Source organism: Macaca nemestrina, chromosome 15, assembly GCF_043159975.1.
Source record: "Macaca nemestrina isolate mMacNem1 chromosome 15, mMacNem.hap1, whole genome shotgun sequence".
Taxonomy (NCBI): domain Eukaryota; kingdom Metazoa; phylum Chordata; class Mammalia; order Primates; family Cercopithecidae; genus Macaca; species Macaca nemestrina.
In genome coordinates this window covers 85,002,158-85,027,857 of record NC_092139.1, presented here as the reverse complement: position 1 = coordinate 85,027,857, position 25,700 = coordinate 85,002,158, and the positions used below count along the sequence as shown (strand labels likewise).

The window sequence follows — 25,700 nt, the reverse complement described above, 5'->3', positions numbered from 1 at the left end:
AGCCATGTCAGAGGCCTTGGGACTGTTTTTCCACCGGCTCACGGCTGTAAGGCGAACCCTCAGCCAGCCAAAGAGTAATGCAAGCAGCCTTCCCTGGTCCTGTGAGTGCAGCTCCTGGCTCCTCAGATGAGCAAGGCCATGTCCCTACCTACAGGTCTCTACCCTCTCACATATACCTTCCCGTCCATTCACCAAAAACACATTCCCTTCTCCCTTAGTAGATTATTCTTTGGCCCGATGCTCCTGTTCAGGGACCACTCCCCACTCTGGAGTTTCCTCTGGACTGCTGTCTTAGTCCTTTATTCTAGCCAATTTCCACCTCCCCACCTTTCCTTTCTAAACTGTCTTGTTGTGGAATGTGTCACCCTTTTAACCTGCCTCTCCTTCTAAACCTTCCATTTGATGCCTCTGATCTTACACCACTGTGTGAAAGAAGTATGCTTGTTCCACCTTGTACTAACCGTAGTTCGTTATTGATCTGTGTAGCTGGCCTCACTGGAGGCCGGCAGGGGCAGAATGGCTGTGCAGAAGGTCGGCCTTGTGTCATGGGATTTGATACGGGTGGGATTATGGTTACCTGGGAATGGGGTTAGTAGGGGAAGGGGATATGTGTTGAACTCTGAATTTCTGCCCCTGAATTTCCCACTGTTGCTTAGTAGATCCAAACAGAGCATTATGCATGGAGCTTAAGTTTCTACTTTATTGCCAACAGACATACAGGGATCTTGATGCTGACAACCGTGGCAAGCAGAGCCCCCACCATGAGAGGGTAAAAGAGCATGAACCCGTGGCATGGGATGCTGAGAGCCAAACAGACGGGGCACGCTGTGGTGGTGGGGCAGCGGGAAGGGATGTGGGGGATGGCCCCCTCCCCTTGCTTTTTGCACACTCTTGTCACCCAGCCAAGAGCCAGAATTCTTTTTGCTAGCAGTGTTGAGCAGTGCAAATAGCATTCGCTGTAAAGCAGGCACCCATCTGGCATTCAGATGGGATGCTGACCCTAAGTGTGTGTGTTCTGGTAAAGGGCCTTAGTGACTTCCCGTTTCTGCCCACTGTTCCCCTTCCAAGACCATGCTATTTCTACCCCCGAAATACGTGCCAGTGGTAGAGTAGTAGCATTGGACCGTCAGATATGACTTCTTAGGGAAAGGGTCTAGATCAGTATTCAAGTGGCATTCAACAGTCACGGATCTTGAAGTGGAAATCCTGAGAGCCAAAGCTCTTACCAGCGTGAGGATTTTTCCAGTAGGGTAAGAATGAGGGGGAGAAAGGTAGGTGATGGCAAAATGGGGCTGTACCCGTGGAAAGCTTTAGTCTTTTCTGAAAACTAAAGGGGAAGTTACTGATTGCAGCTGGCCATCGTATAATGTGAGGGATAGCCGAGATGCCCAGTTAAAGAAGCTGGCTTACTTTAGGAAACTTTTGTTCTTGTTGTTCGTACCCGTAAAGATCTCCGAGTGGCTGTAGCTCTGCAGCTACTGGGAAGAGTCATCTCTAGTTGTTAATCTCACAAAAGCCATTTTGAGAAATGCAGTTATGGCCAAGCAGTAAATTAGGTTACCCCTCGGACCCGATAGGAGCTAATCATAGTGCCATCTTCCTGCACCCTCTCACCGGGCTAGCAGCGGGCAGTGTGTGTGCTGCCTGAACCTGGTGCTGGGTCGGGGAGAGGAGACTGGGCTGGAGGTGAGCGTCTTTCCCATCCCCTTTCCATGGCCTCGCCCCACTGTGCTCACCCTTTTCGGGGCTGCCCCCCCCCCGGCACTGTGTGCCCAGCCTCTTTCTCCCTTCTTCCCAGGCTGTGTCCCCTCAAAAAGGAAAACAGCCCTTTTCATTGAGCAGGGCAGTGCCCTCCATTTTGGGGATCACATATTTAATGAGAGACTGATAATGTTTAATGAAACAGTGCCTAAAAGAAGGGAGGGGAAGGCCGGGCGCGGTGGCTCACGCCTGTAATCCCAGCACTTTGGGAGGCCGAGGTTGGCGGATCACGAAGTCAGGAGATCAAGACCATCCTGGCTAACATGGTGAAACCCCGTCTCTACTAAAAATACAAAAAGTTAGTCAGGCGTGGTGGCGGGCGCCTGTAGTCCCAGCTACTGGGGAGGCTGAGGCAGAAGAATGGCGTCAGCCCAGGAGGCGGAGCTTGCAATGAGCCGAGATCGCGCCACTGTACTCCAGCCTGGACGACAGAGCGAGACTCCGTCTCAAAAAAAAAAAAGAAGAGAGGGAAGCATGTTGAATAGGAGAGATTGGCAGTGAGAAACAATTTGAAGTTCAGGGCTGCTGTGCAGAGAGGGGAAGAGGTAGGGTTTTGAGCTCAGGAGGCAATAGTTTGCAGAGATGATTCTCACTTTTTCCCTCTGAGCTGGTTTCTGCACTCCTCGGTGCAGGGCTCCAGACTGGATACTTTTGAGGACTTAAGTTCTTTTCTTGGACTTTGCCGCCGTCCTCCATAACCCTGCATGTGTACTCACCTGCTCTCTGCCCACCTCTGCCCAGCCCCCCACTCCTCCCCTTGGCTGTGACTGCTCTGCCCCCCAGGAGGCTACTGAGTCTTCCTCTTGCTTCCTTCTGGTGGGTGGTGCTTACAGCCGTCCTCCCCAGCTCCCTCTGGGGCCTGTGTTGCTGAGCCCAGGGCCAGGGAGCTGGCGAAGTGTCTGAAGCAGAGGCTGTTGAAGTACCAGGTAACTGCCGCTCCATGTTGCCACTCCACGGAGCTATGAAGTGCACGTGACTGAGGTAGAGAGTGTGACCGATCTGGCTTGGAGCTGGAGGAGCAGAGGGCTTCCTCGTACCATGAGTTAATGCTGTCCTTCCCACCTGTAAATAGTTCATTCTGAACCTGGTGGGAAACTCAGCAGTTACTGGTTGCCAAAGCTTTCAGTCACTGCCTCACTCTCTGGGGACTGGGTTCCTAGCTGCATGGGCCCACGGCTAAGGAAGACCCTTGCTCAGTTTTGTTACATGTGCTATGTGCAATCTGTAGAGGACTTGGGCTCAAGCCTTTCCTCCTCATCTTTGCTTGGGATTCAGCTGCCTCCTTGGCAAGGAGAGCCTCTTTGAGCACTAGTGGAAGGAAGAGATGCTGCATTTCTGGCCCTTCTGTAGAAGGAGCAAGCTTCACTCTAGATTTGCTGTCTCCACTGCCTGCTACTTCTAAGGCCAATGGAGTAATGGGGTGGTGGGAGAATCTTTTTGCCCAGGAGAAATCCCAGCTCAGGCCGGGGGTTGCTCTCTGCAGAGCACAGAGCATGTGAGTCAACGAGACCCCTGCTCCCTCCCCTCCTTACTCACACAGAGGGAGGGCGAGGCTGTGCTGGGTGGCCCACAGCTGCGGGACTGCGTTCCAGGGCGTGCTCTGCTGCAAGCATGAGGGAAGGACAGATAAAAGCAAAACGGAAGCCTTGCATGGGCCACTTATGCTTCTGGGAGCTACTTTTTTTTTTAGTACACATGGCATTTAGATAAAGGTCTAGAGTAAAAGGCTGTACAACTGCCAATCATCTTATGTTCAGAGAGGTCAGTGTGTGACTTAACATTTCCTTTAATTTTGTTTTTCTCCATCTTGTATTTTATAGCCAGAGCCCGAACCTCCTCGTCGATTTTTTGTCGACCAGTGGGAGCTTTCTCTTAGTCTCCGCTCCTCTGCCCGCCCCGCCTCTCCCTCCTCCGACTCCCTCCGACAGGTAGCATGGCCTAGGACTCACTAAAACTCTGCCCTCTGCAGCCTCCACTCACTTCACTTTTGCGAGTGTCATGTGCCCCAGGAGGTTGCAGGGTTCCTCACTTGGGCCTCTCTCCTGTAGGGAGCCGGCTGCATGTGTCGCTGTCTGCGTATGTCGGTCTGGTGTGTGAGGGCTGTGGCACACTCCTCAGCTAAAGTGGCTGCTGGCTTTCGTCCAACTGTATTTGACACATCCAGGTCTGTCGATGTGAACTGGCTTTGATGCTGTTTCAACTATATCAAATAATAATAAACGTTTTTCGGCCACTGGCTTTTTTAACTTCACATGTCTTCCAAAATAGTATGTGTTACAAAGTAGGAGCCGCAGTGTAACTAAATCACCTCAGTGGAGGGGTGACCATGCAGTGTTCTGGCTGCCTGTTGTCATCATTTGAGGAGTGAACGCGGCTGTCACCTGAAGTAGCGCTGGTCCAGTTGTGGGGAGTTTCTAGAGAGATTGGAAGATCTCTTTGCCACTCCTGTTGGTATTTCCCATCCTGGGTTGACGCCGGACCTCCCGGCATATGTGCATGGTAGCATATGCACACATGTGGTGTGCAGCGGGATCGATCCTGCAATTGCTACATTTCTGCTACTTTTTAAGAGGGATGAGAAGGAAACCATCACTTTTCATGCCAGAAACAAGTAGAACTTGAGCCTTCACCTCTCTTGTAGGGATGCTCGTCAGTGTTGCCGACTTGCTGAGAACTGAATGTGGCAGATGCCTTTGCGTGGGCAGCCCCAGACTGTCACTGCTGAGGTTGATGGTTTAGTTCAGGAGAGAAAGGTCCTGGCTGAGCAGTAAGGGCCCAGGGCTGGCTTGGTGTCCTGGCCTCATACTTGGCATCTGGCCCACACTCCCCTCCCCTGTGTCTGCTGCAGAATGAGAGAAATGCCATTTTCTGCTCCCTCAGTGTCAGCTATTAAGTTATCTGCTCAGCTCTGCCTGGTGTCTGTCGGTCCCAAGCCTAAGCTTCCTTAGTGTGCCTAAAGAAGGTTTAGATCTAAGAGCCATGTGTTTGTCTTGGCCACTAATAGGTATAATCTGCGAAGTTAATGGGCAAATGGCACCAATCCTTGGGAATCTTATTTTTGAATTAAAAACTATAATTGCTTCTTCAGCTCAGCTGAGCCTTGAGCTGAACCACAAGAACGGCTTCCTCATGTGTGCATCTGTGAGTCCCCCGAGCGCCTGCTTCCCCCTGCCCGGTGCTTCTGTGATTCTTCCTCACACGAGGCCTTATGCGTCTGTCTGTTCAGGCCATGCCCTAAGGGGGCTGTTGGCATCCCCAGGATAATGGCTCGTGGTGAGTTTCTGAGTCAGAATTAGGGTCAGGTTCCCCCCGGGGGCAGGGAGCCCCCTTCCTCCATGAAGTTCATGAGAGGAGCGCCACCCACGTGGTGGCGTGGCCATCTCCACATGGAAGGGTGACCTGGGTGTGGGAGTCTCTAGAGGACTTCCTCTCAGGACAGGTCACGGCAGGGCTGCCTGGGCACCCAGCTTAGCTGTGAGCAGGGCGGCTCACAGTGGAGACCTGGAAGTTTCTCTTGTGGTTTCTTCAGTGTTGCCAGAAAGAGGCTTGAGTTGGTTGGGTTTTTTTCTCTCACCTTTCTTCAGCCTCTAAAGTAATCCCTCCTGGCCTAGAACACATTCCCACCTCCCTGGGCTGATGGAGCAGCTTGGCTGCACGGCCACACCTCGTGGCCAACACGCCCAGCCCAGTCTAGAAGGCTTTGGCCTCAGCACCTGGATGGGCCACACGGGCCTCATCATGCTGCCCTCAGACCCCCAATACCATCAGCAGGGAGAATGGGCTGAGAAGGCTTCTTCCAAAACAGCCTGGGAGCGTTGGCTGCCTGTGGCAGGCATTGTAGGGTCAAGCATCAGGAAGCAGGAAGAGATGGCAACGTCCGCTACCCACATGGAGGCGGCCTGTGCAGGAGCGAGCATGGCTCCTTCTGAGTGAGGAGATGGCCTCCTGGACCGTGAAAGGCGGCGTCAGCCTGGGCACCACTGCGTGCATGGGGGTGCCCCTCGAGTTCTGGGAACGCAGCCCAGCTGCGCAGGACCCAGGCCCTGCCTGCCCGTCTCTGTGCGCGTTCGCCCTGCCTTCTACCACTATTGCCTGGAATTGTGCAGTCCACAGAGATGGGAGAGACCCAGTTCTTCCCGAGGAAGACGCTTTCCCTGCAGCGGTCCTGTCTGTGCTGGTACCCCTGTATGGACACTGACACGATGTTTTTCTTACCACCCGGTTTCCCTGCCTGTGAGCACTGTGTTGGCATGGTTTGCTGCTGCACCTTGTATTCAAATTGCACTTCCCAGAGATTTCTTTTTTTCCCATGTCTTCTTAATATATGTATTTTTTTCCTTCTCATTTCCCTTCATTCTGGTCATTTTGTAACCTTCAACCAATAGAAGTATATAAAGATGTACACGGGCGGAGTGAGCTCATTGGCTGAGCAGATAGCCAATCAGCTTCAGAGGAAAGAACCACCCAAAGCCCTTCTAGACAAGAAGGAACTGGTAAGAGACGTCTCCAGGCACTGTCTAGCTAGACGCAGCACAGCCGTGGGAAACACACCTGTGTGCTTGAGTCGCTTGTAACTTGTGTAGCCCGTGTATGCCATGCAGTAATCGCTTTTGAGGTTGTCTGGATTTTGATAACCAAATTTCTAAGACTGCAGTAGTTGTTGTGTGAGTCCAGGGACCCACATATATTCACATGAACTACGTCAGCACTGAATAGATACAGATACAGCTACCCTCAGAACAGGACTCTGCCAGCGTTTCCATTTGAGCTGGGGACCCTCGGGCCCCTTCTTGCCTTCTTCCATGTGCGTCTTTTCCATCGTGCCCCTCCCAACCCTTCTCACCCCTCTCCCTCCATTGCTGTTTCTCTAAGACTCTTTCTTATCAGTGTTTCCCAGCGTCGCCAGGCTGTATCATAGCATTACTCAAGTCCGGTGTGAGGCACTGTGATGCTGGCTCCCTCGTCCGCGGCAGCCTGACCTGGGCTTTCGCGGTTGTGCCCAGTGTTCCTTGTCAGCGCGTGGAGGCAGTGACCGTGGTGGTGCCGTCACTCTGTGGCAGAGCCAAGAGCACGGTTGACCCTAGCCAGTCAGTAGTCTGTCTCAAAGCAGACCACTTAGCGAGGGTTGGCTTTGTCTCGCCAGGCTGTGCCTCTAGGAGGGCCCGTGCGGCACTCCCTGAGGTGCTCCCCTTCCTCCCCACCGCCACCTGCAGGGCTCCATGAAGAAGGAGTTCCCGCAGAACCTGGGAGGCAGCGACACGTGCTACTTCTGCCAGAAGCGGGTCTACGTGATGGAGAGGCTGAGCGCCGAGGGCAAGTTCTTCCACCGGAGCTGCTTCAAGTGCGAGTACTGCACCACCACCCTGCGCCTGTCGGCCTACGCCTACGACATCGAGGATGGTGAGACACCCCACGCCTCAGGTCCCACGGAGAAACTGGGCTTGGACAGTGTTTCCATCTGAGCTGGGCGCCTTCGGGCCCCTTCTGCCTTCTTCCATGTGCGTCTTTTCCATCGTGCCTCTCCCAACCTTTCTCGCCGCTTTCCCTCCACCGCTCTTTCTCTAAGACTCTTACTATCAATATTTCCCCGCGTCACCAGGCTGATGAGAATGGCATGCGTTTACCCAAGTCATTTCCCTGACTTCAGGGACACTTACTTGTGTTCTGACCTCAGGCTGTGAACTTGAGATAAAAGGAACACAAGATGAGGTTTTCGTCTTTACTTTACAGAAGGGACTTGCACATCCATAGAAGTCACATATTTTGCCTCAGGTTGATGATGACAGCAAGTTGGAACTGGGTCCCAGGCCCCTGGGTTCTCAGACATTTGCTCTTGGAGATGCCTGCAAGGTGGCCCGTGTTAACGCCTCTCTGGCATCCGTCTGATCTCTCTTTGGTGGGTTGTGAACCACTGCACAGGGCCTGAATCTGATTTACTGTGGTGTTCAAGGCCTGGTCTTTGGCAACATGTGCCAGTTTTTACAATGAAAAGACCTTGAGGTAAACAGTAGAGAATTCTGCACACAGATGATAGAGCCGTCATGATGGGCAGAGGCAGGCTGGCTGCCATCTGAGGACCCTGCATTGATGACCCCCCTCCCCATTCCTATAGGATGCTGCAGGGACTTCGTGGAAGGCAGTCTTACAGATTCCAGAGTAATGAGGGGGCCTAGATTAATAGGAGAGGCAGTAATCTTTATAGGGTGGCATAAAGACCCTGACATTGATAGAAGATTGCGTGGCTGTGAGATCATACAGTGATGTCATCTAGGAGAGGGATGCCATGCAATTAGGACCTAGTCACTTCAGCTGTCCCGAGGATGAACAGACGGGCACCTCTGTCAGAAGGAGCAAGGAAGGAGCCCAGAGAGGTGAGCCGAGACAGACTGACTCCTGCATGGTGCCTGGCCCTTCTACTGTGTTGGTAAAAAGCACTCCGAGTCGGGGAAGAGTGGAAGAATTAGGATGCTGTTTAGATAAGGCAGGCAGATGGTTTGCTGTCAAGTCTTCTGTTCCACCTCTCCCACACACCTGCTCTCTGGATAGCACGTTTGATCTCAAGGATGGGGCCTGGCAGAGGGAGCCACCCAACCTCGCTCAGCTGTCCCTGATGCTCAGGGTGTTCTAGTTAGCCTCTCACCGTGGAGTCTGCCCGGAAAAAAGATGCTGCAAGGCACAGCTGATTGATCTGCGGGTACTTTTGCCCATGGGTGTGTGTGCATCTTTGCTGCCTTCTGTGAAAGATGCGGAAGTGTAATGTGTGCCTCCAGGAGCTCACGGTCCTGTGGGGATGGGGCCCATGAGTAGCAGCAGGCGACACGAGTACGTGCAGCGAACGGCTCGGTGCACAGCCTAGGTTGTGGCTTTGTAGACGCGCGGGGAGGAGGAAATCTGTGAAGTTCAAGAGCGGCTTGGAATGACCTCGCTGACCCTTGGCTAGACTTCGAGAGAGAAGGGTATGGTGGCGGAGTAGAGGGCAGACGTGCGCACCTGGCAGGACCTCGGGTGGCAGCGAGAGGCCGGGACAGGATGAGGCCAGCCTGATTGAGTGCAGTATTCTTAACACTGGAGCAGAGAAGACAGCCGTTCTAAACCAGCTCCCCAAATTTTAACCCAGCTAAAATTTTCATCAGCTTAGCCCCTCCACAGACCTCCCCCTCATCTGTCAGAGGACAGATGGACTACAGCCAGTAAGGAACTTTAGGGGCACTGAAGTTTTTTATTTATTTATTTTTTTTTTTTTTTGAGACAGAGTCTCGCTTAGTCGCCCAGGCTGGAGTGCAATGGCGCGATCTCGGCTCACTGCAAGCTCCGCCTCCCGGGTTCACGCCATTCTCCTGCCTCAGCCTCCCGAGTAGCTGGGACTACAGGCGCCCGCCGCCTCGCCCGGCTAATTTTTTGCATTTTTAGTAGAGACGGGGTTTCACCGTGTTAGCCAGGATGGTCTCGATCTCCTGACCTCGTGATCCGCCCGCCTCGGCCTCCCAAAGTGCTCGGATTACAGGCGTGAGCCACCGCGCCCGGCCAGGGGCACTGAAGTTTTAGCCTGTTTTTTATCCAAGTTGCCGAGTGTCTCAGAAGTCTAACTGAAGAGGCTCAGAGAACAAAGAATAAGCTGGGGAGGTTGTGGCATGAGGAAGTAACCGAGGCCTTGTGCTGGGCCCCAACTCATCACGCCCTTTGTCCTCACAACAACCCCATTAGGTAACTCTTATTATTATTGTAATCAGAAGTCAGGAAGCTGAGTTCAGAGAACTTACATATTGTTTGTCCAAGTTGACACAACTAGTAGTAGCTCGCTTGCACCAAATGACACCTAAGATTCATTCCAGGGCAGAGATTCAGGGATTGTGACTCCAGGCCCGCTGCCAACTCCATACTAGTAAATTAAGAATCATATTTGAAGATGTCCCCGTGTTTTACTTGTGGTGGTATTTGTTCTGTCTTCAGCTCTTTCTCGAGGATGCCGTCTGCTCAAACACAGAGCTGCGCTTTTTTTTTGCGAAGCATTAGCTCATTTGTGATCGCTGCCAGCTCTTAAGACAAGGACTCTAAATTAGTGTCAGGCCTTCCCTGTCATCTTGAGAAGAGACACACACCACTTCCACAGGTGGTGTGTGCAGGGTGGCCCTCATCAGTGACGAGCCTGAGACTGTCTCCATGCCTGCCTCTGTTACACCCCAGTCTGTTTCCACAGAGCAACTGGAGGGATTTTAAAAGGTGTGACTTGGATCTCACCAATGTCCTAGCCAGTGCCGTGCAGACAGAGCCCACAACTTTGTCCCAGGTGGAGAGAGCATTGCGTGTCCGCCCCAGCCTCTGCCGTCAGCTGCCCCCAGTGTGCTGCTCTCTTTGCTCCAGTGTCTTTCCATCCCATAAGCGTAATGAAGCCACTGCTCCTTAGGACGTGGCTCTGCTGTGTCCTCTCCTGGAGTACACCCCCTGGTCTCCACAGAGTGAGCTGCACGTGGCCCACATCTCCATGTGGCGCTCCTCAGAGAGGGGTCTGGCTCTTTTGAAAGAGGGCAGCTGCCCAGGCACCGGTGCGCCCGTGTGATTCTCCATGCAGGGCTCGCACTGTGTCATCTTACCCATGCGTCTCGGGAGAACAAGTCTGCCTGCCTGGGGCTCTCGGTGTTCAGATCGGTGGCTGTCATACAGTGGCACTCAGGCCTGGGTGAGTGAATGAATGGACGGCCCACTTGACCTTGGGTTTGCCCTGTGGCCATCTGTTTTCTCCATTTCCCTTTTCCAGTCACTCCCGTATTCAGTTATCAGGATCCTTAATTTGGACCATTGAGAATCAAGTCACTTGACTGAATCACCCACAATTCGTAGCTAATTTTTAAAAACATAGCAAGGCTGGGTTTACCACTGAGGCAGGCATGGTAGTGTCGTGGTAGTGCAGGCTCTGGCACCAGCATCCTGGACCACATCCGCCTCTGCGGTTCACTGACTGGGGGACACGCTGGGCAGGTCGCTCGGCCTTCTGTGCCTCACTGAGGAAGAGGTGGATACCAATGGCACCTGCGTCACCGGCTTGTTTGAGGATTAAATGAGTTGATAGATGGAAAGCAGTTAAAGTAGTGTCTGGCACTTGGCAAATGTTAACATTAAAATTAGCTTCTTTTTTTTTTTTAAATAAGCAAAAAGTGCCATCGTCTTGAGTTTGGGAAGGGATATGGGGAGATGCGCATGATTTGTGCCACCTCATTTAATATCTCCACCTATGAAGTGGGTGCTGTGTTCATCTCCATGGGAGGAGACATGTTCCAAAAGACAGATGAGTTCACACGGCTGCTGAGCAGTTGAGACGGTGTTGGAACTGAGATCACGCTTAGCGTTCACGTTCCTCGCGTCGTCTGTACTGCCTTCTTAGAGAACACAGGTTGCTGGAACTTTCTGATTAGCCTTGGAGGTCTTGTTTCTGAAATGTAAACCTCCTTTCTTTATTAGTTGAGGATACCAGAGCAGGGTTCAAGGAGGATTCGGTTGAGTTCAATTGAGTTAGAGTTGAAGATCTGGGATTCCACTTTTGCAAAAACAAGCAAATTGATGTAGGAAAAAAATAGAAGGAAGAAATGAAAGCCATGATAGCATTTTAGTTTTCTGATACTGTAAGAAGCAATGCTCTTGGTTACAAGTAATAGAAACCCAGTGCAGATTACAGTTGCAGCCTTAGCTTTACAGCTTCTGGCCAGATAGCAGTCCTCAGGGAAGGGCTGCCCCTTCCCTCACCTCCCTCAGCATCCCCATAACGTCTCCAGCGAGCCTGCCTTTAGCCACATGCCAGTCCCCAGAGCACCCTGTCCTGGGTGGGGTGGAGGGAGTGAGTCGCTGAGTGGCCTGGGTCATGTGTGACTGGTGGTGGAAGCTCAGGCCACGTGGTTGCCAACCCCTGTCAGAGTCTCATGGAGGAGGGAAGGGTATTTCTTAAAGAATGAGATACAAAACAGACCAAAACAAGTAGCACATGATCCAAGCACTCGTACATCTTATCTTATCCTAATTATTGGTAGCCAACATGTACAAAAGCTGAGTGGCTTATTCAGATGGAAAAGGAAGTTGTGGCCAAGCTCCAGGCGACAACCCATGGCTCCACCCCCCTGGTGGAGAAACAGGCGGTAAGATTGGCGGGCGTTTGGCCGTCAGGGTCAGGTGTCACCACTGTAGAGTCTCTGCATCCTGACCAAGTGCCAGTAGCCAGTGAATCGTTCTGAGAAAGTATACTAGGCATTATGAAAAGTATTTAAAATCTGTGTCTTCCTAATAGATTTATTCAGCATTGGATAGGGAGTGCAGGTAAAACAAGTCAATTTCTCTGAAGGAAAAGAAGAAAGAATCAGATCATCAGGGAAAAGGAAAGGGAAGAATGCCATCTTACCCTTATTTTCTTTGACATTTAGGTCCTCTTGTAGCTTTGAGATCAGGGAAGCTCATTTGTCTAAGAAGCAGTCTCTACAAATGAGGAAAGTGAAATGAGATTACTTCTGTTTCAGCAGTTTTTATAGTAGGGTTTATCACTTGAGATTCAAAAGTCTTCGCTCTTTAAGTGAGAGTAAAAAAATGACTCTGTGGGTTAGTTCCATTACCAAAGTCACGGGGAAATTCAAGTCCAGTGTTGTTCAGATTTTTCTGACCACACTCCCCATGGGGATACACATTACATTGAGACCCAGACACAGCTGCAAGTTCCAAGAAGTAATGTTTTATTCTCATCGCGCCACAGTACACTCTAGTTTCGTTTCATTTCGTTTCGTTTCTGTTCTATTCTGTTCTGTTCTATTCTATTCTATTCTATTCTGTTCTGTTCTGTTCTGTTCTGTTCCATCCTACTTATAGTCCATTGCAGTATTTTTTGTTTTCTAATGTCCTTTCCTGCTGATCCTGACCCTCTGAGGGGACTGGGAGGGGGTGAGGGATAGGGTGCAGGAGGGGGAGCAGCAGAGATGGGCCTGTCAGAGCCGATGCCTAGCGATGCCACACCCCTGCAGCCTCCACGCCTCCACCCCTGCAGCCTGCACCCCGTACTTGTATTCATTCTTGCTTTCCCCAGCAATGCTACTCCCAGCGTTTCATGTGACCACATCTTTGTTCCTCACACACTGCCACTTTGTTTGCTGGCCCTGCCACACAGGCCTCACATCTTCGCTCTGGGCACTGATTGGGTGATGGCTCAATGGCCTTCACATTCCCAAAGGAAAAGACCCCGTTCAGGCCAGGGGAGAGGAGGGCTAGAATCAAAGTTTACTGGGAGAAACTGGCTTCCCAGTAAACCAGAAAGCTGGGCCCAGGGAAGGCTGGGTGGCTTGATGGCCTCCTGAGGCTGGAGGAGATGGAAAGGAGTGGCTGAGACCAGGGAGGCACGTTCAGGATCGGTGCCTGGCTCATCACCTCTGTCCCTGCCTCTTGCTGTCCACAGGTAAATTCTACTGTAAGCCACACTACTGCTATCGACTCTCTGGCTACGCACAAAGGAAGAGACCAGCGGTGGCTCCCCTGTCTGGAAAGGTAATGGTGACCGTCCTGTAAGTGGGGGAGAAGCAGTGGGTGTTGCAGCAGTGTGGCTATGGGCCAAGGGCGGCCAACGTGCAAAGACCCCTGCGGCCTTGCCTCTCCTGGGAGTGGGGAGGGCCCGAGACGCAGTGGCACCCCAGGTGGGGAGGGAATCAGCTTTTCCTGGATGATCTGAGGTTGCCTCGCTAAGGTGAAGGCTCCACCTGCCGCCTGAGTGGGACCCAGGAGATGATGCAGCTCTCCGTCTCAGCTGCGTAGACATCTGCCTTTGTCAACACACATCTTTCTGAGAGGACACCCTGCCACTGGGGTGATGCCCACTCATGTTCCACATGATTAAAGCCTCCCCCAGAAGGGCAGAGTGGGAGAGAGACTCTGTCCGGAGGATCCCTCTGCTCCTCGGTGACCCCACCCTCACTCCCCACAGCCAGAGGGCGCCATGCCTACGGGGCCTTTCACTCATTCTGTGAGTTATTTGAGAACTTTTTCCTTTCTTATGCTCTCTTTAATGAGGGTGGCTTCTCCACCTCTCTCTGCCAAGGTGAACCCAGCAGTCTCTTCAGCATGGCTGCCACCTTGTCAGCACGCCTGCCTGTCAGTCCCCCTTGAGGGCTTCTGTTGCCCGCAGAGGGACTTGCAGGAAGAGGTGCACCTGGGTGGAACTAGACGTTGATTCCTGGTGACTCAGGAGGCTGAGATGGGAGGATTGCCTGAGCCCAGGAGGTCGGGGCTGCAGTGAGCTATGATGACGCCACTGCACTCCAGCCTGGGCGACAGCAAGGCCTTGTCTCTCAAAAATAAATAAACAAAATTTAAAACCAGCCTGTCAGATTGTCAGTGCCTCTGGGGCTTTGAGGATTTGAGTGCATCAGTCAGAGCCACTCTTGTTTTTCTCATGAACTTTCCTAGGAGGCCAAAGGACCCCTGCAGGATGGCCCCACCACAGACGCAAACGGACGGGCCAACGCCGTGGCCGGCTCGACTGAGAGAACCCCAGGTAGCCTCACTTCCTTGTTTGGCTGGGTGGCGCGTCACTCCCTCGGCCTCTGTGACAAGGCCAAGGGCATGAGCCAGCACCTCCAAAGCAACATTTCTTCATTCGGGCATCAAGTGGCCCAAAACCCTCTGGACTCCTTTTTCATGTGCCAGCTGCTTGCGTTCGGAGTCCCCTTTCTCTATGGCCTGTCGGAGGTGCTGGTGCAAATCGGAGGGGAGTTCCGCTGGCAGGCTGTGGCCCAGTGAGGGGGCCATCCGGTGGGCGGCAGAGCCGTGAAGTGCGATCCCTCAGCCCCGTCCCGCAGCATCACACATGAGGGCGGCCCTGGTCCTGTGTGGTCTGTAGACAGGAGCTTGCAGGCACTCAGACACTGCTCCCATTACCACTCCTGATGAGGCCAAGGCCACTCGGCCCCTCATGCAGTTTGCTTACAAGCTCCTCTGACGGCCTGGAGCTGCGTTGATTAAGCCCTGTGGTCTGGCTTTGCATTCACCTTCACTTAAGATTCTGCGTCCTGTTCCGTGTCACTGTGTCTGGATGAGCTGTGGCTGCTCTCCTGTCTGCCCTGCACCGTGATGGGGCATGCCCTGTCCTGACCCCGTGGCCACTGGGCTTCTCATGAGGTCCCAGCCCTCACCTGTCCCACTTCCATGACCACTTCTTGTGTTGGGAGGTGAACAAAACCATCTCTACCTCTAAAAACACATTTATTCTTGTCATAGCATGGCAGGACTTGCCGGGTTTGTGGGTACAAGGCCTGTTGGGAAGAATTATGTAGGTTTTTTCCTTAAAATGGCCTCTCTCGGCTCCATGTAAAACTTGCCTGAGATGCGTCCGCAGCTCCACAAACTGCTGGGTGTTCTGAGTGTCCCACGTGCAGCTCCAGGCGGTTCACAGCCCAGGGTCACTGGAGTAAGAGCGGGCCAGCAGGGCTGTGTTTCTGTCTGTCACACTTTCCTCTTGTTCAAAACACATGTATCTCAAGCAGCTATGTACAAAACTCGTAAAAATGGAAGATGGTCAGCCAATGCCAGGAACTGTGGAGGAGTTGGTCATAGAATTCCTGTGGTGGGACAAGAGAATTACCCATTTGGCCCTCACTGAGAGGTTCCAGAGATGCTTCCTTTCCCTTCCCTAAGAGCTGGTTCATGTAGGCCTTGTGGTGCTCATTCTGGGAGAGGGAGAAGTGCCCAGAGGCCAGGCGGCACACCCTGGGAGCACTGAACTGGAGGCCGAGACCCAGCAAACCCCCGCCAAGCCGGGTGAACTCAGCTTCTGCTACTGAACGTGCCCTTGTTATAATCTGAGCAAATTGTTTAAGTGCCCTGCAGGTGGGACCAATATTTTAGAGCCATGTTTCAACCATTAATGACATTTAAACCTTCTGCAGTCTTGAAGATCTTTATAATCTGTCTTAAGTACCAACAGGCCTTTGCAGCTGACACTCTGAGAGCACGGGCAGAATCACTGGTAGAGGAAAATAACCAACGGGGTCTAGGCAGAGACTTCGGCTTATGCTATAGAATATACATTCGTTTGGGGAGAGCGCCACCTTGTTAGTCTGGGCCCTGTTTCAGCAGAGATGGATTTTCTGAGGAACCCGACTACTCAGTAGAACAACTCAAAAGAGATTAAACTTTCCATTTGGGTTTGGAGTACAGAACATTCTTTAAAAAGAATGAAACACAACGAAGTTTAGGTTATTTCTGAATGAAGCCAGGTTTGCTGACTTTCCCATCTGGTTCAGGTTGCCATTCTTGCCATCTAATTGAAAGTATAATGGGTTTCAGGTTTTTGGGAGTTCTAAAGAATTAAGGGTTCCACAGAGAAGAAGAATGTTCTACGTAGTGGGGAGAGAGGGTGAGAGCTGGCAGTGTGGTTAAAGGACAAAACCTCCAAGAAAGAGTCAGAGCCCTGAGGACGTCTCGGTCCACGTGGCTCTCGATCCTGAGCCAGAAGGTGACTTGGTATAGCACGGGAGTTCACAATGTGGTGTCCCGACGGAATCACAGTGTGGACCCATACAGTTAATGACAGGCACTGTCCCCCAGCTTAGGCGGCAAAGGTCAGTGAAGCTCAGGGCTGAGGGGCTCACCCTCCAGCAGCTCAGAGTCCGGAGCACCTTCCTGGTGAGCTCCCTCTGCTGCTAGCCTCGGTCGGAAAGGAACAGGATTATGGGCGGTGTTTTATGGCTGGCGTGAAATAGATACCTTTTTCTCCTGTGATAGAGATTTCCTTCTTTAAATATGAAACTGAAGCTTTGATGACTTAACTAGACTTCCTTTTGAAAAATTTCAGAAAAGCTCAGGTGTGGCTGGGCGCGGTGGTTCACGCCTGTAATCCCAGCACTTTGGGAGGCCGAGGCGGGTGGATCACAAGGTCAGGAGATTGAGACCATCCTGGCCAACATGGTGAAACCCCGTCTCTACTAAAAATACAAAAAATCAGCTGGCGTGATGACATGCACCTGTAGTCCCAGCCTTTCAGGAGGCTGAGGCAGGAGAATCTCTTGAACCAGGGAGGCAGAGGTTGCAGTGAGCCAAGATCGCACCATTGCACTCCAGCCTGACAATAGAGCTAGACTCCATCTAAAAAAAGAAAAAAGAAAAGGGAAAGCTGAGGTATTTCAGGGCCCCAGAATGTATGTGGTAGAGACTAGTCATTAGCGCAGACCCATGGTAGCCACCTCCGCTGTGTGCTCGACCGGAAGAGGCCATGATGAAGGCCTCGATTCTCTTGTGTGTAACTCAACCATCCTCCGTAGACCTACGTCCCCAGGAGGCAGGGCTGGTAAAGCTATGACTGGGCAGTGTTTGACCCAGCTGTGCTTTTACTCTGTGCCTCCTCTTTATATTGTGGCATTTCTTCTCCTTTATGTTCTTTTTCTTTCTATGCCAAAATTCTTGCTATTGCCAAAACAAAAACAAAACAACACACCCGTACCCAATTAAACCCACAGTTCAAAGAACCCACACTAGGTCGGCTTTAAAGTGTTGTCTTTCTCTGGTAACCAAATCTGTACCTGCTGCCTAATTTAGTGTTTGGGGGCATTGTTTACAGTATTTTTGTTTGTAATGTGCTTTTAATATAGAAATTCTCTTTTTTGTTCTTAAATCTATAAATGCTCTGTTTCCAAGCTTATACTTACTACTGCATATTAGTGGTCCTGGCACAGATTTTTTCTTACCCTGGCCTCGTACTATCCACCATGACTTTAGAAAAAGTTTGAACAACAATAGGCAGAGAAAGGAAATCCCCAAATGGGATTATTTCCCCCTGGGACATAAGAAGTTTAGTTGCAGGTTTCTTGAATTCATTTTTGTCCAGAGGAATCTTCTTTTTATCTGATATGGTCGATAACCAAAAATGAAGCAGGGCAGCCGAAGGCATAGCCGGAAGGGAACAGAAGACCTTTTTCCGCTGAGTGCTCATCACCGGGTTCATTGGCAGTGCCGGCCAGAGATGGAAGGGGAGAAACACGTTAGTTTCCTCTCATCTTACGAAAAAGATGATCTGGAGTTAAAAAATGAAGGTCACAAGTGGCAGTTGCCTGACCCCTGTCCCCAGACACTCCTTTCCTGATAACCTTGAGGTTCCATAGTTCAGATCCTGAATGGGCTTTTAGGAAGTACAGGCCTTTCCCACACCAGCTAGAAGGGTAGCCAGGCGGTAGAATTTCATTCAACCCTAGGGGTCCCACCTGACAAGAGGGAAGTTAGGAAGTCTTACTGCTTCCCAGGTCCTCTTCCCTTCTAGGCATTTATGGAAAGCCTTTTAGTAGAGCAAGGGAATTCTGCAATCCAGCTTACCTCCCGCCTGACCCCAAGAGCCACAGTTGACAGTGATGTGTGAGTGTGTTTAGGTACACGTTTATATGTATATAGATATAATTGCACATAAATGGGTAGATATTTATTTATATATTGCACCCTAAATTACAGTAATAATAATAATTGTGAAGCTGTTTCCAAAGCTTCTTGTTCTGGTTCTGAGAACCACGGGAGCCTCACACTGGGGAGCCGTACCCAGGTCAGGGCTTTGAGGACACACAGCAGCCTAAGGGCAGCATGCCTGTAAGGAAATGAGTGGGTGGGTATCTCAGAAAAGCAGCAGCACACACCCCCAAGAAATGGCCCCAAGAGCAAACTAGGACAGCAGGGGCTGCTGCCGCCGGGGCACCACAGAGAGCTGGGCACCCACCTCACGCGTCTTCTGTCTGGCTTGCACACTGGCTCCACTGAGTTAGCTGTGTGAGCTCACTCCTGTCTTTTGGTGGTTAGTGCATCTTCAACTCTTTTCTGCAGGACACTGGAAGATTCTTAGGCCGTCCCAAAAGGGGTTCCACCATAGCCTTGAAGGTCTGAGCAGGGCACCAAGGGATTCACTTTTCTCCCGAGGCATTCAGCTTGGGGTGCATGCGGGAGGGGCGGACAGCCAGCCGGCTTCCCGGCGGCAGTACGAGAGCCCAACAGGAGAGGATTAGCTGTGCCAAGGAACACTCCGCTGCTGCCTGTCTACTGCCCGCCTTCTCTCAACCTTTATTTTTGCCCGTGTTTTTAACCTGTGCTCTTGTGAGTTCTTGGTGTGTTTCTTTGTGAGTTTTTATTTAATTGTGTAACTTTGTTTTTGCCGTTTACTGTGAAACCAAGGTGTCGTGCTTTTATTTATTTATTTTTTTTAACAAATGTTACATTCTTATTTAAGAGAATAAATTCCAAACAATCTTTGGGTTTCTGAGTTTTTCTTTTCCTTCCCTTTCTCTTGACCAGAGGGTGGGAAAGGGGGAAGCTCAGGCAGGTCTTGGGGGTGGGCTTGTGGCCGCTGTGGCTCAGGACTCCCACTCCGGGGGTCAGCAAGACAGCAAGGTGCAAAGTGGGGAAATAGGTTTTTATACCTGACATAGGTTCCCGTTAACAAAGGACTCCTGTGTAGGGGCTGGAGTGGTGCAAAGTTTTGCTTTGCAGCAGCTGCAAGTGGAGAAAAGCAAGACGGATGCTGCTTGTGCCCATGGGCCTCGGGTGCAGTCCGCCAGCAGGAGGGCCCGCTGGCTGGGCGGATGGAGGGGTGGAAATGCCACACAGAGCCTGGTCAACCATAGGGACATAGAGCTAGACACCTTCTTCCTGCCTCCAGCTGTGGCAGGGAGTTGGGGCCAGGGGCGTGTCTGTCTTCTGCCTGGAGGCTCTGCCAGGCATGCCCGTAGGCGCAGCAGCCTTGCTCCTGGTGAGGTTGAAAGTTCTTGGTCTTTCCTCCCAAGCTGATTTCTCTCATGCTGTCTTTGGTGTGACCTGGACACTGAGCTGGGATGTCTGATTCTGTTTGGCCCTTCTCCAGCCTGGAGGGACTGGCCTGTATTAAAAACAGACTGTTCCCTTCTCACACACATTGCTGCTGGTTTTAGCAGCCATGGCACTGTTCCCACATTTTGCCACCTGCAGTGGGCACAGGCCTAGCCTCATGCTGAATTGGCCCAGGAGAGGGCACTGTGCTGTGGTGGGCAGAGCACTCAGCCCCAAGTCTACACCTGCCAGGCCCTAGGCACTCGGGTGTTTTCATATGCAAGAGCCCTCGCTGGCCCCCGTCCCCCCGGAGCAGCTCTCTTGGCTTCCCCATAGATCAGAGCAGCAGGGCCCTCGGGTCTGCTTGGCATTCTCAACAGTCCAGGCCAGGGAGGGCCTCACCCCCCAGTCGCTCACAGCTCTGCTGTGACACCGTCATTTTCCTCAGAGCCTTGCTGGTTCCGAGAGTCTGGGCAGTATCTCCTGGCCTACTTGTGGCCTGCCCTCTCCTTAGCCCTGAGGTCCGTAGCCTCTTGCTCCCCTTTCTCTGAAATAAGTCATTCGGAATCCTGGTGCCTGCAGAAAGGAGAGAAGGAAATAGGGTGTGGGAGGTACAATAAGTGACAATAAATTAAGAGTCAGTAATAAGGATGGATACATAGATGTGCATAATTTTCAAATCTTAGCCCCTGGCTGCTGCTGCCTTCCCATTCCCCAGCAAAAAAGGGGAGGGGATGTTTAGAGCAATGCACTGAAGCTTCCAGCAGGAAGGTGGGGATTGTGTGGAATCAGAAATGGGATTCCGTGCTGCCCATTGGGAACACCCTGGAAAATCCCCTTTGGATCTCAGTTTCCTTCTGAAACTTCTTGAAATCTGTTCTCTTTTCTCAAAAATTCCTTGTCAGTTTCCCTAATTAACACACTGCCTAAGAAGAATGCCGTAGCACAGACATGGAAGGAGAGCAAGCTATGAAAATGGGCCACTCTATTTTCTTTTCTTTTTTTTTTTTTTTTTTTTTTTTGAGACGGAGTCTCACGCTGTTGCCCAGGCTGGAGTGCAGTGGCGCAATCTCGGCTCACTGCAAGCTCCGCCTCCCGGGTTCCCGCCATTCTCCTGCCTCAGCCTCCTGAGTAGCTGGGACTACAGGCGCCCGCCACCACGCCTGGCTAATTTTTTGTATTTTTAGTAGAGACGGGGTTTCACTGTGGTCTCGATCTCCTGACCTTGTGATCCGCCCACCTCGGCCTCCCAAAGTGCTGGGATTACAGGCTTGAGCCACCGCGCCCGGCCGGGCCACTCTATTTTCATGCTAAAAAATAGGGCAGGATAATGCCGTATAGGACCCAGGTCCCACAAGTGCCCCCGAGATAAAAACACCCATGTGGGGCTCTGAAAGGCAGCAGCCAGGCAGAGAGTTCAGGACGAGTCTCTCCAGATTCCAGCCCCTTTCACAAAGCCCTGAATCCTCCTTGAGACTCAAAAATCAGCCCTTGCAGCTCACTCAGCCAAGCTCCTCACAAGTGCCAGCAAGTAGATTAGTCATAATGAAACAAGGGGCGGCGAGGCCCATTGGCACTCCTGCCCAGGTCAGGTCATGGCACTGTGGTCTCCTCTCACCACCGCCCAGAATTCTCAGCACCCTGTTGGCTGCCAACACCTCTTTCTTTATAATTGCTCCTTGTCTCCTCACCGCTTACCTTGGCGGGAGGGGGTGGTAGGCTTGTGCGCAGAAACACCTTTCATTGCCCGGGAGGGGACGCGGGCCTCCAGGCAAATGGGACTCTCCATCAATTACTTCCGGGTTCTACCAGCCACGTGAACACCAGCTCCCTTTTACTTCCTGTGGGCCAACTTCCACATCGCTTTGCAAAAGCAGTTTATGGACACTTTCTGAATATTTTGGGGGCACTTTAATGGGTCTCCAAGAAGGACAGTGGGCAAGAGGGTGAATCACTGCCAGCATCCTCACCCTAACTCAGGCTAGCTAAACCCAACCTGGTCACTGATGTGCTTGTCCTCCCGACAGTAAGAAATGTGCCATGCACAGGCAGGATGTGCCCAAAACAGGAAGAAGGCACGTGCCCCTCAGAAGGCCCTCGTTGGCATGAAAGGGGAGTTTTGGAACACCCTTGCACAGACGGGGAGTCTAGGGCCCCAGCTCCGCCTCGCTGCAGACTCTTGGGGACGTGCAGGGACAGCTACTAGAAAAATCCTTACAGAACTTCTCTTGGCCTCTTGTGTTTTCTTTACCTCTATTTCTTTCTGTACTTACCCAGTTCTTTGTGCTTCTACATTAATCACATGAGACTGCCCAGGTGTGACTGTTAAGTGACTGATTTCCTTATTCTGTGTTCTGTAAAACATCAGAGTTACTGCCACTTGATCACTTATTTCATAGACAGTGCAGCCTGATTTCTTTTAGGTCCATGCTTGGAACTGTTGGTCTTCAGTAATTGTTTTACATTGAGTAGGCCCTGTCCCCAGAAGAACCCAAAGCGTTTCAGCCCAGTGCCTCCTTCCTCGCTGGGATTCTGGAGCCTTCTGCAAGGTTGGATTGTCCCTGCACCTGCATCTCAGTGTTACCCCGCCTCGGCCAGTGCCAATTCCCCAGGAAAGGAAAACCAGTGGAAGGGCACGGGCCCTGAGTTGTTCTGGTGACAGGCACTCCTTAAGGTAGAATTAATTCCTGAAGACCAACACCAGACAAGGTCCCCAGGGCACCGGGACTCAGGGCTTTCGTGGGTCTGGGTTTTCCTCAACAAAAACCTGGCAAAACCAGCGCCGTTTTCCTGGCAGAGGCCTAAATGAGTATGTTTTCATGCTGTTCTGATGCTTTTCCGAGGCTAATGAAGCCAGGAACACTGTATAAGAGAGTTCCAGAGAGGGGCGTAGCCCTGGCGTTTGGTTGTTTCTTAGAGCTCAAAACTGAAAACCAAAAAGCATGATGAGCCGACTCTCCTGCACCTGAGGGAGAAGAGCCAAGCCGCAGGGCCGTGTTCCCCAATCTTGCTGGCACCAGGGTCTGGCTTCATGGAAGACAGTTTTTTCACAGACCGGGGTGGGCAGTGGTTTTGGGGTGAAACTCTTCCACCTCAGATCATCAGGCCTTAGGAGCATGCAGCGTGGGTCCCTCACATGCTCGCTGCACAAGAGGTTCCGGCTCCCGGGAGAATCTCGTGCCGCCGCTGATCTGACAGGAGGCGGAGCTCCGGCTGCTACACTCACTAGCCAGCCACTCCCCTCCTGCTGTGCGGTCTGGTTCCTGAGAGGCCGTGGGTCTGTGACCCAGCCGGGGCCACGGCACAGGGGGTGGGGACTCCTGTTGGAGTAGTTTTCGTGGACAAAGTACAACCTGGTAACCAAGGAAGAGCTGGTATCAATTAACAGGATTACAGCGGCATATTTATTTATGGTTGCCCTTTTCCCCAGAACTAAGACTCTCAAAAGACCAGGTTACAGTGATACCAGCTATAAAATTTCTTTCCCACCATTTTACTACCAAGAGACTAGGTCAGCAGGTTATTTTAAAAGTAAACATTTTCTTCTAGAGTTTCATCTAATATGAATTACTGTGAACTAGCTACTGCCTGCCTTTTGGCCAGTTCAGCTTTCTTGGGGCATTGGCGTTGGTAGAGGCACAGGAACGCTGGGGTGGAGGGTACAGGGACAGGGCTCTGGGATGTCAGAGAAACAGGAAGCACTGGGTGCTCAGTGAGGAGAACGAAGGGCCAGGGAGGCAAGAGCCAGTCCGCACTGGTTTGCTGTGTCGCCGAGAGCCAGTAGCCATCCTTCGTGCTGCTGAAAAGACCGTGCTTAGGGCTTGTCTGTGTTTGCAACCAAGAAAGCCCTCTTCTCTACTGAAATACTTTCCCCAAATAAAAATAGACAGTAAAACTTGCAGTGCCTTCATGCCTGCTGTTTTCCCCACGGGTGACTGATGTTGGTCAGTTAGCCATGGGGGCCCTTGCCATGCTCACTCACAGAAGACGATGCTGGGAGACACAGTAGCGGCAGCAGCAGTAGCTAACATGTAGCACGCGCTGTGTACAGGCCCTGAGCAGATGCTTCATGTAGCTGACCTTGGATCCTCACAGCAGCCGTAAGGGAGGCCCCGTGTTGCACATGGGGAAACAGGCACACAGGAGTTAGGCATGCTTGGCCAAGGCCACGTAACCAGTAAACTCAGAGTTGGGTAGTGCAGAGGACACAGGAGCTGCCGTTGATCGTTCCCTGCGCCCGGGCTCGGCAGCGTGGGCGAGAGGCAAGAGCTCTTTGCATAGATGCCCTGGAGAAGCCAGTGGGTGTCCATTTCATTACTCCTGGAAAATACAGTCTCCCAATTTATTTGACAACCATCCCAGAGTTGGGAATGTGCCTTTGGAAAGACAGCACATGAAGTAAAGGCAAAGGATTTCATCACTGAGGTGCAAGGGAGGAAGTCGTCAACAGAAATGGAGGAGAATGCCGCCATCTGAATTGACTGTAAATAATATGAAATGGACCTTCTCTTCATTTTCTCTATATCATCCCACGTTTTGGTCCTCTCAAATCAAGCCTGAAGTTTTGTTGTGAAGAGTAAGCCCTTCTTCCTTCATCCGTCCGCCCTGCCGGTGATGTGGAGGAAGGGGGAACATGTTTGGGGGATGTTTTCTCTTCAAGTTCCAGTGTCACCGCTTCTAGCTTATCAATCTGTTGGCTTTTCCTCTACCACCTCATTTTCTGATACGCTTCAAAGGCCTGAGTGATGGTGGAGCTGACCCTTCCATGGTGTTACAGCTTCACAGCTGCCATTCACAGTCCTCTTACGACATTGCCTGCCCTGGGCCTGTGTGGGGTTTGGGATAGGGGAGGAAGGGATGATTTTGTAGCTCTTTTTGTGCTGAATATGGACGTTCTGATCTACTCAGTTTTGGGCCACTCTGTACTGAACTCACACGTAAAGGAACTGACTCTTCAGTCTTTGGGCTAAGTGTGCGTGGGAAGTCCTGGTTGCGCCTGCCAACTGCAATGTGGTTCAGCACAGAGAGGTTTTCAAGAAGCCTCCTAGGCATGCGCGGCACGGCCTGGCCTGACTTCGGCAAGGCACACTGTGGCAGGGGCCCTCAGAGCTCTCAGGTTGGAGGTTTCTGGAAAATGGGGAGAAAGAAGAGTTGAGAACACGGAGTAAAGGTAGATGTGTTTTTCCATGCCACGTTCTCCAGTGAGTTTTCTTCCTGGGTTTAGTGAGGCATCCTGCTGTAATGTCCAAGTGGAACGTTCTGTCTGTCAGAAGCTTCTAGCATCCAGCCAGGAGAAAGTGAGTGAGAGGGCGAGAAGCCCATCAGATTCATCTCTGTGGTCTCCTTTAATTCCTGCGGCCTCACGCACATGACACACATGGACGGAGGGGTGGGGGATGTGCAGGTGCCCTCCAGGGGCATTGCTGGGAGGAGCAGAGTCGCCTTCCATCAGTGGAGTTGTGCCTTGAGACAAGGAGAAGTTCGGGCGGCTCATGCAGCTACTTGGGGTACAGGTGCCCAGCGAGTGGCAGGGACCACATTTGTCACAGCATGCACCTCTGTTGTGGATTTCCTGTCTGTGGACAGCAAGCCCAGAGCTGCCTGTTCACCAGGCAGTCCTCGGTTGGTCCTCCGTGTACTGCACTCCTGCTGGTCAGGCATTGCACCTTGGCAGCCACGGTGAAGGGTCGTGAGCTCACCACTCTGAATGCAGCTGCTCAGATCAAGCCACAGTCAGAGGGTGCGGAGAATTGGTTGGTCGGCCTGTTTGGTGAGAGATTAGAAATGACTTGATCTAACTTGTAAGCCAGGGCTTCTCCAGCCCAGCACTGTGGACGTCTTGGGCTGGATCCTGCTTTGCTGTGAGGGCTGTCCTGTGCCTCGTGGTGTGCCGGGTATATCCCTGGCCTCTCCCTGTCAGACATCAGTGGCACCCCCTCCCCAAGCTGTGTCAATAGAAAATGTCTCCAGGCATTGCCAGGTGACCCAGGGGAAAAATCACCGCAGTTGAGAACCACGGATCTAGACTACAGTTAGAAGAAAGGACGTGACCTTGACATGCTGTCGGCCTCAGTTATATTGTGGGAGGAGTGGGAGTGGGATAGAGGAGTCCATCAGGATAGAGGGCGGCGAGAATCAGAAAAGTG

The 25,700-nt window shown here is 51.9% G+C and overlaps 1 protein-coding gene and 1 long non-coding RNA gene across 18 annotated transcripts in view; one reads left to right on the top strand and one right to left on the bottom strand.

Moving 5' to 3' along the window:
- Positions 1-25,700, top strand: part of LOC105480748 (microtubule associated monooxygenase, calponin and LIM domain containing 3) — a 232,628-nt gene that overhangs the window by 141,417 nt on the left and 65,511 nt on the right. For 13 of the 17 annotated variants that reach the window (XM_011739905.3, XM_071079991.1, XM_011739913.3 and 10 more), the window contains exons 19-24: positions 713-769; positions 3,582-3,689; positions 6,147-6,254; positions 6,975-7,161; positions 13,184-13,272; positions 14,188-14,275. In XM_011739905.3, coding sequence (XP_011738207.2) covers positions 713-769; positions 3,582-3,689; positions 6,147-6,254; positions 6,975-7,161; positions 13,184-13,272; positions 14,188-14,275 — 637 coding nt within the window. The remainder of the gene's footprint in view (positions 1-712; positions 770-3,581; positions 3,690-6,146; positions 6,255-6,974; positions 7,162-13,183; positions 13,273-14,187; positions 14,276-25,700) is intronic. The other 4 variants (XM_011739919.2, XM_011739916.3, XM_011739917.3 and 1 more) reach the window with 1 other exon arrangement.
- LOC139358661 (uncharacterized) lies at positions 11,217-12,458 on the bottom strand. The gene is made up of 3 exons (XR_011613878.1): positions 12,354-12,458; positions 12,146-12,219; positions 11,217-11,293 (listed from the first exon to the last, which is right to left on the bottom strand). It is a non-coding gene; the product is annotated as an uncharacterized lncRNA (long non-coding RNA).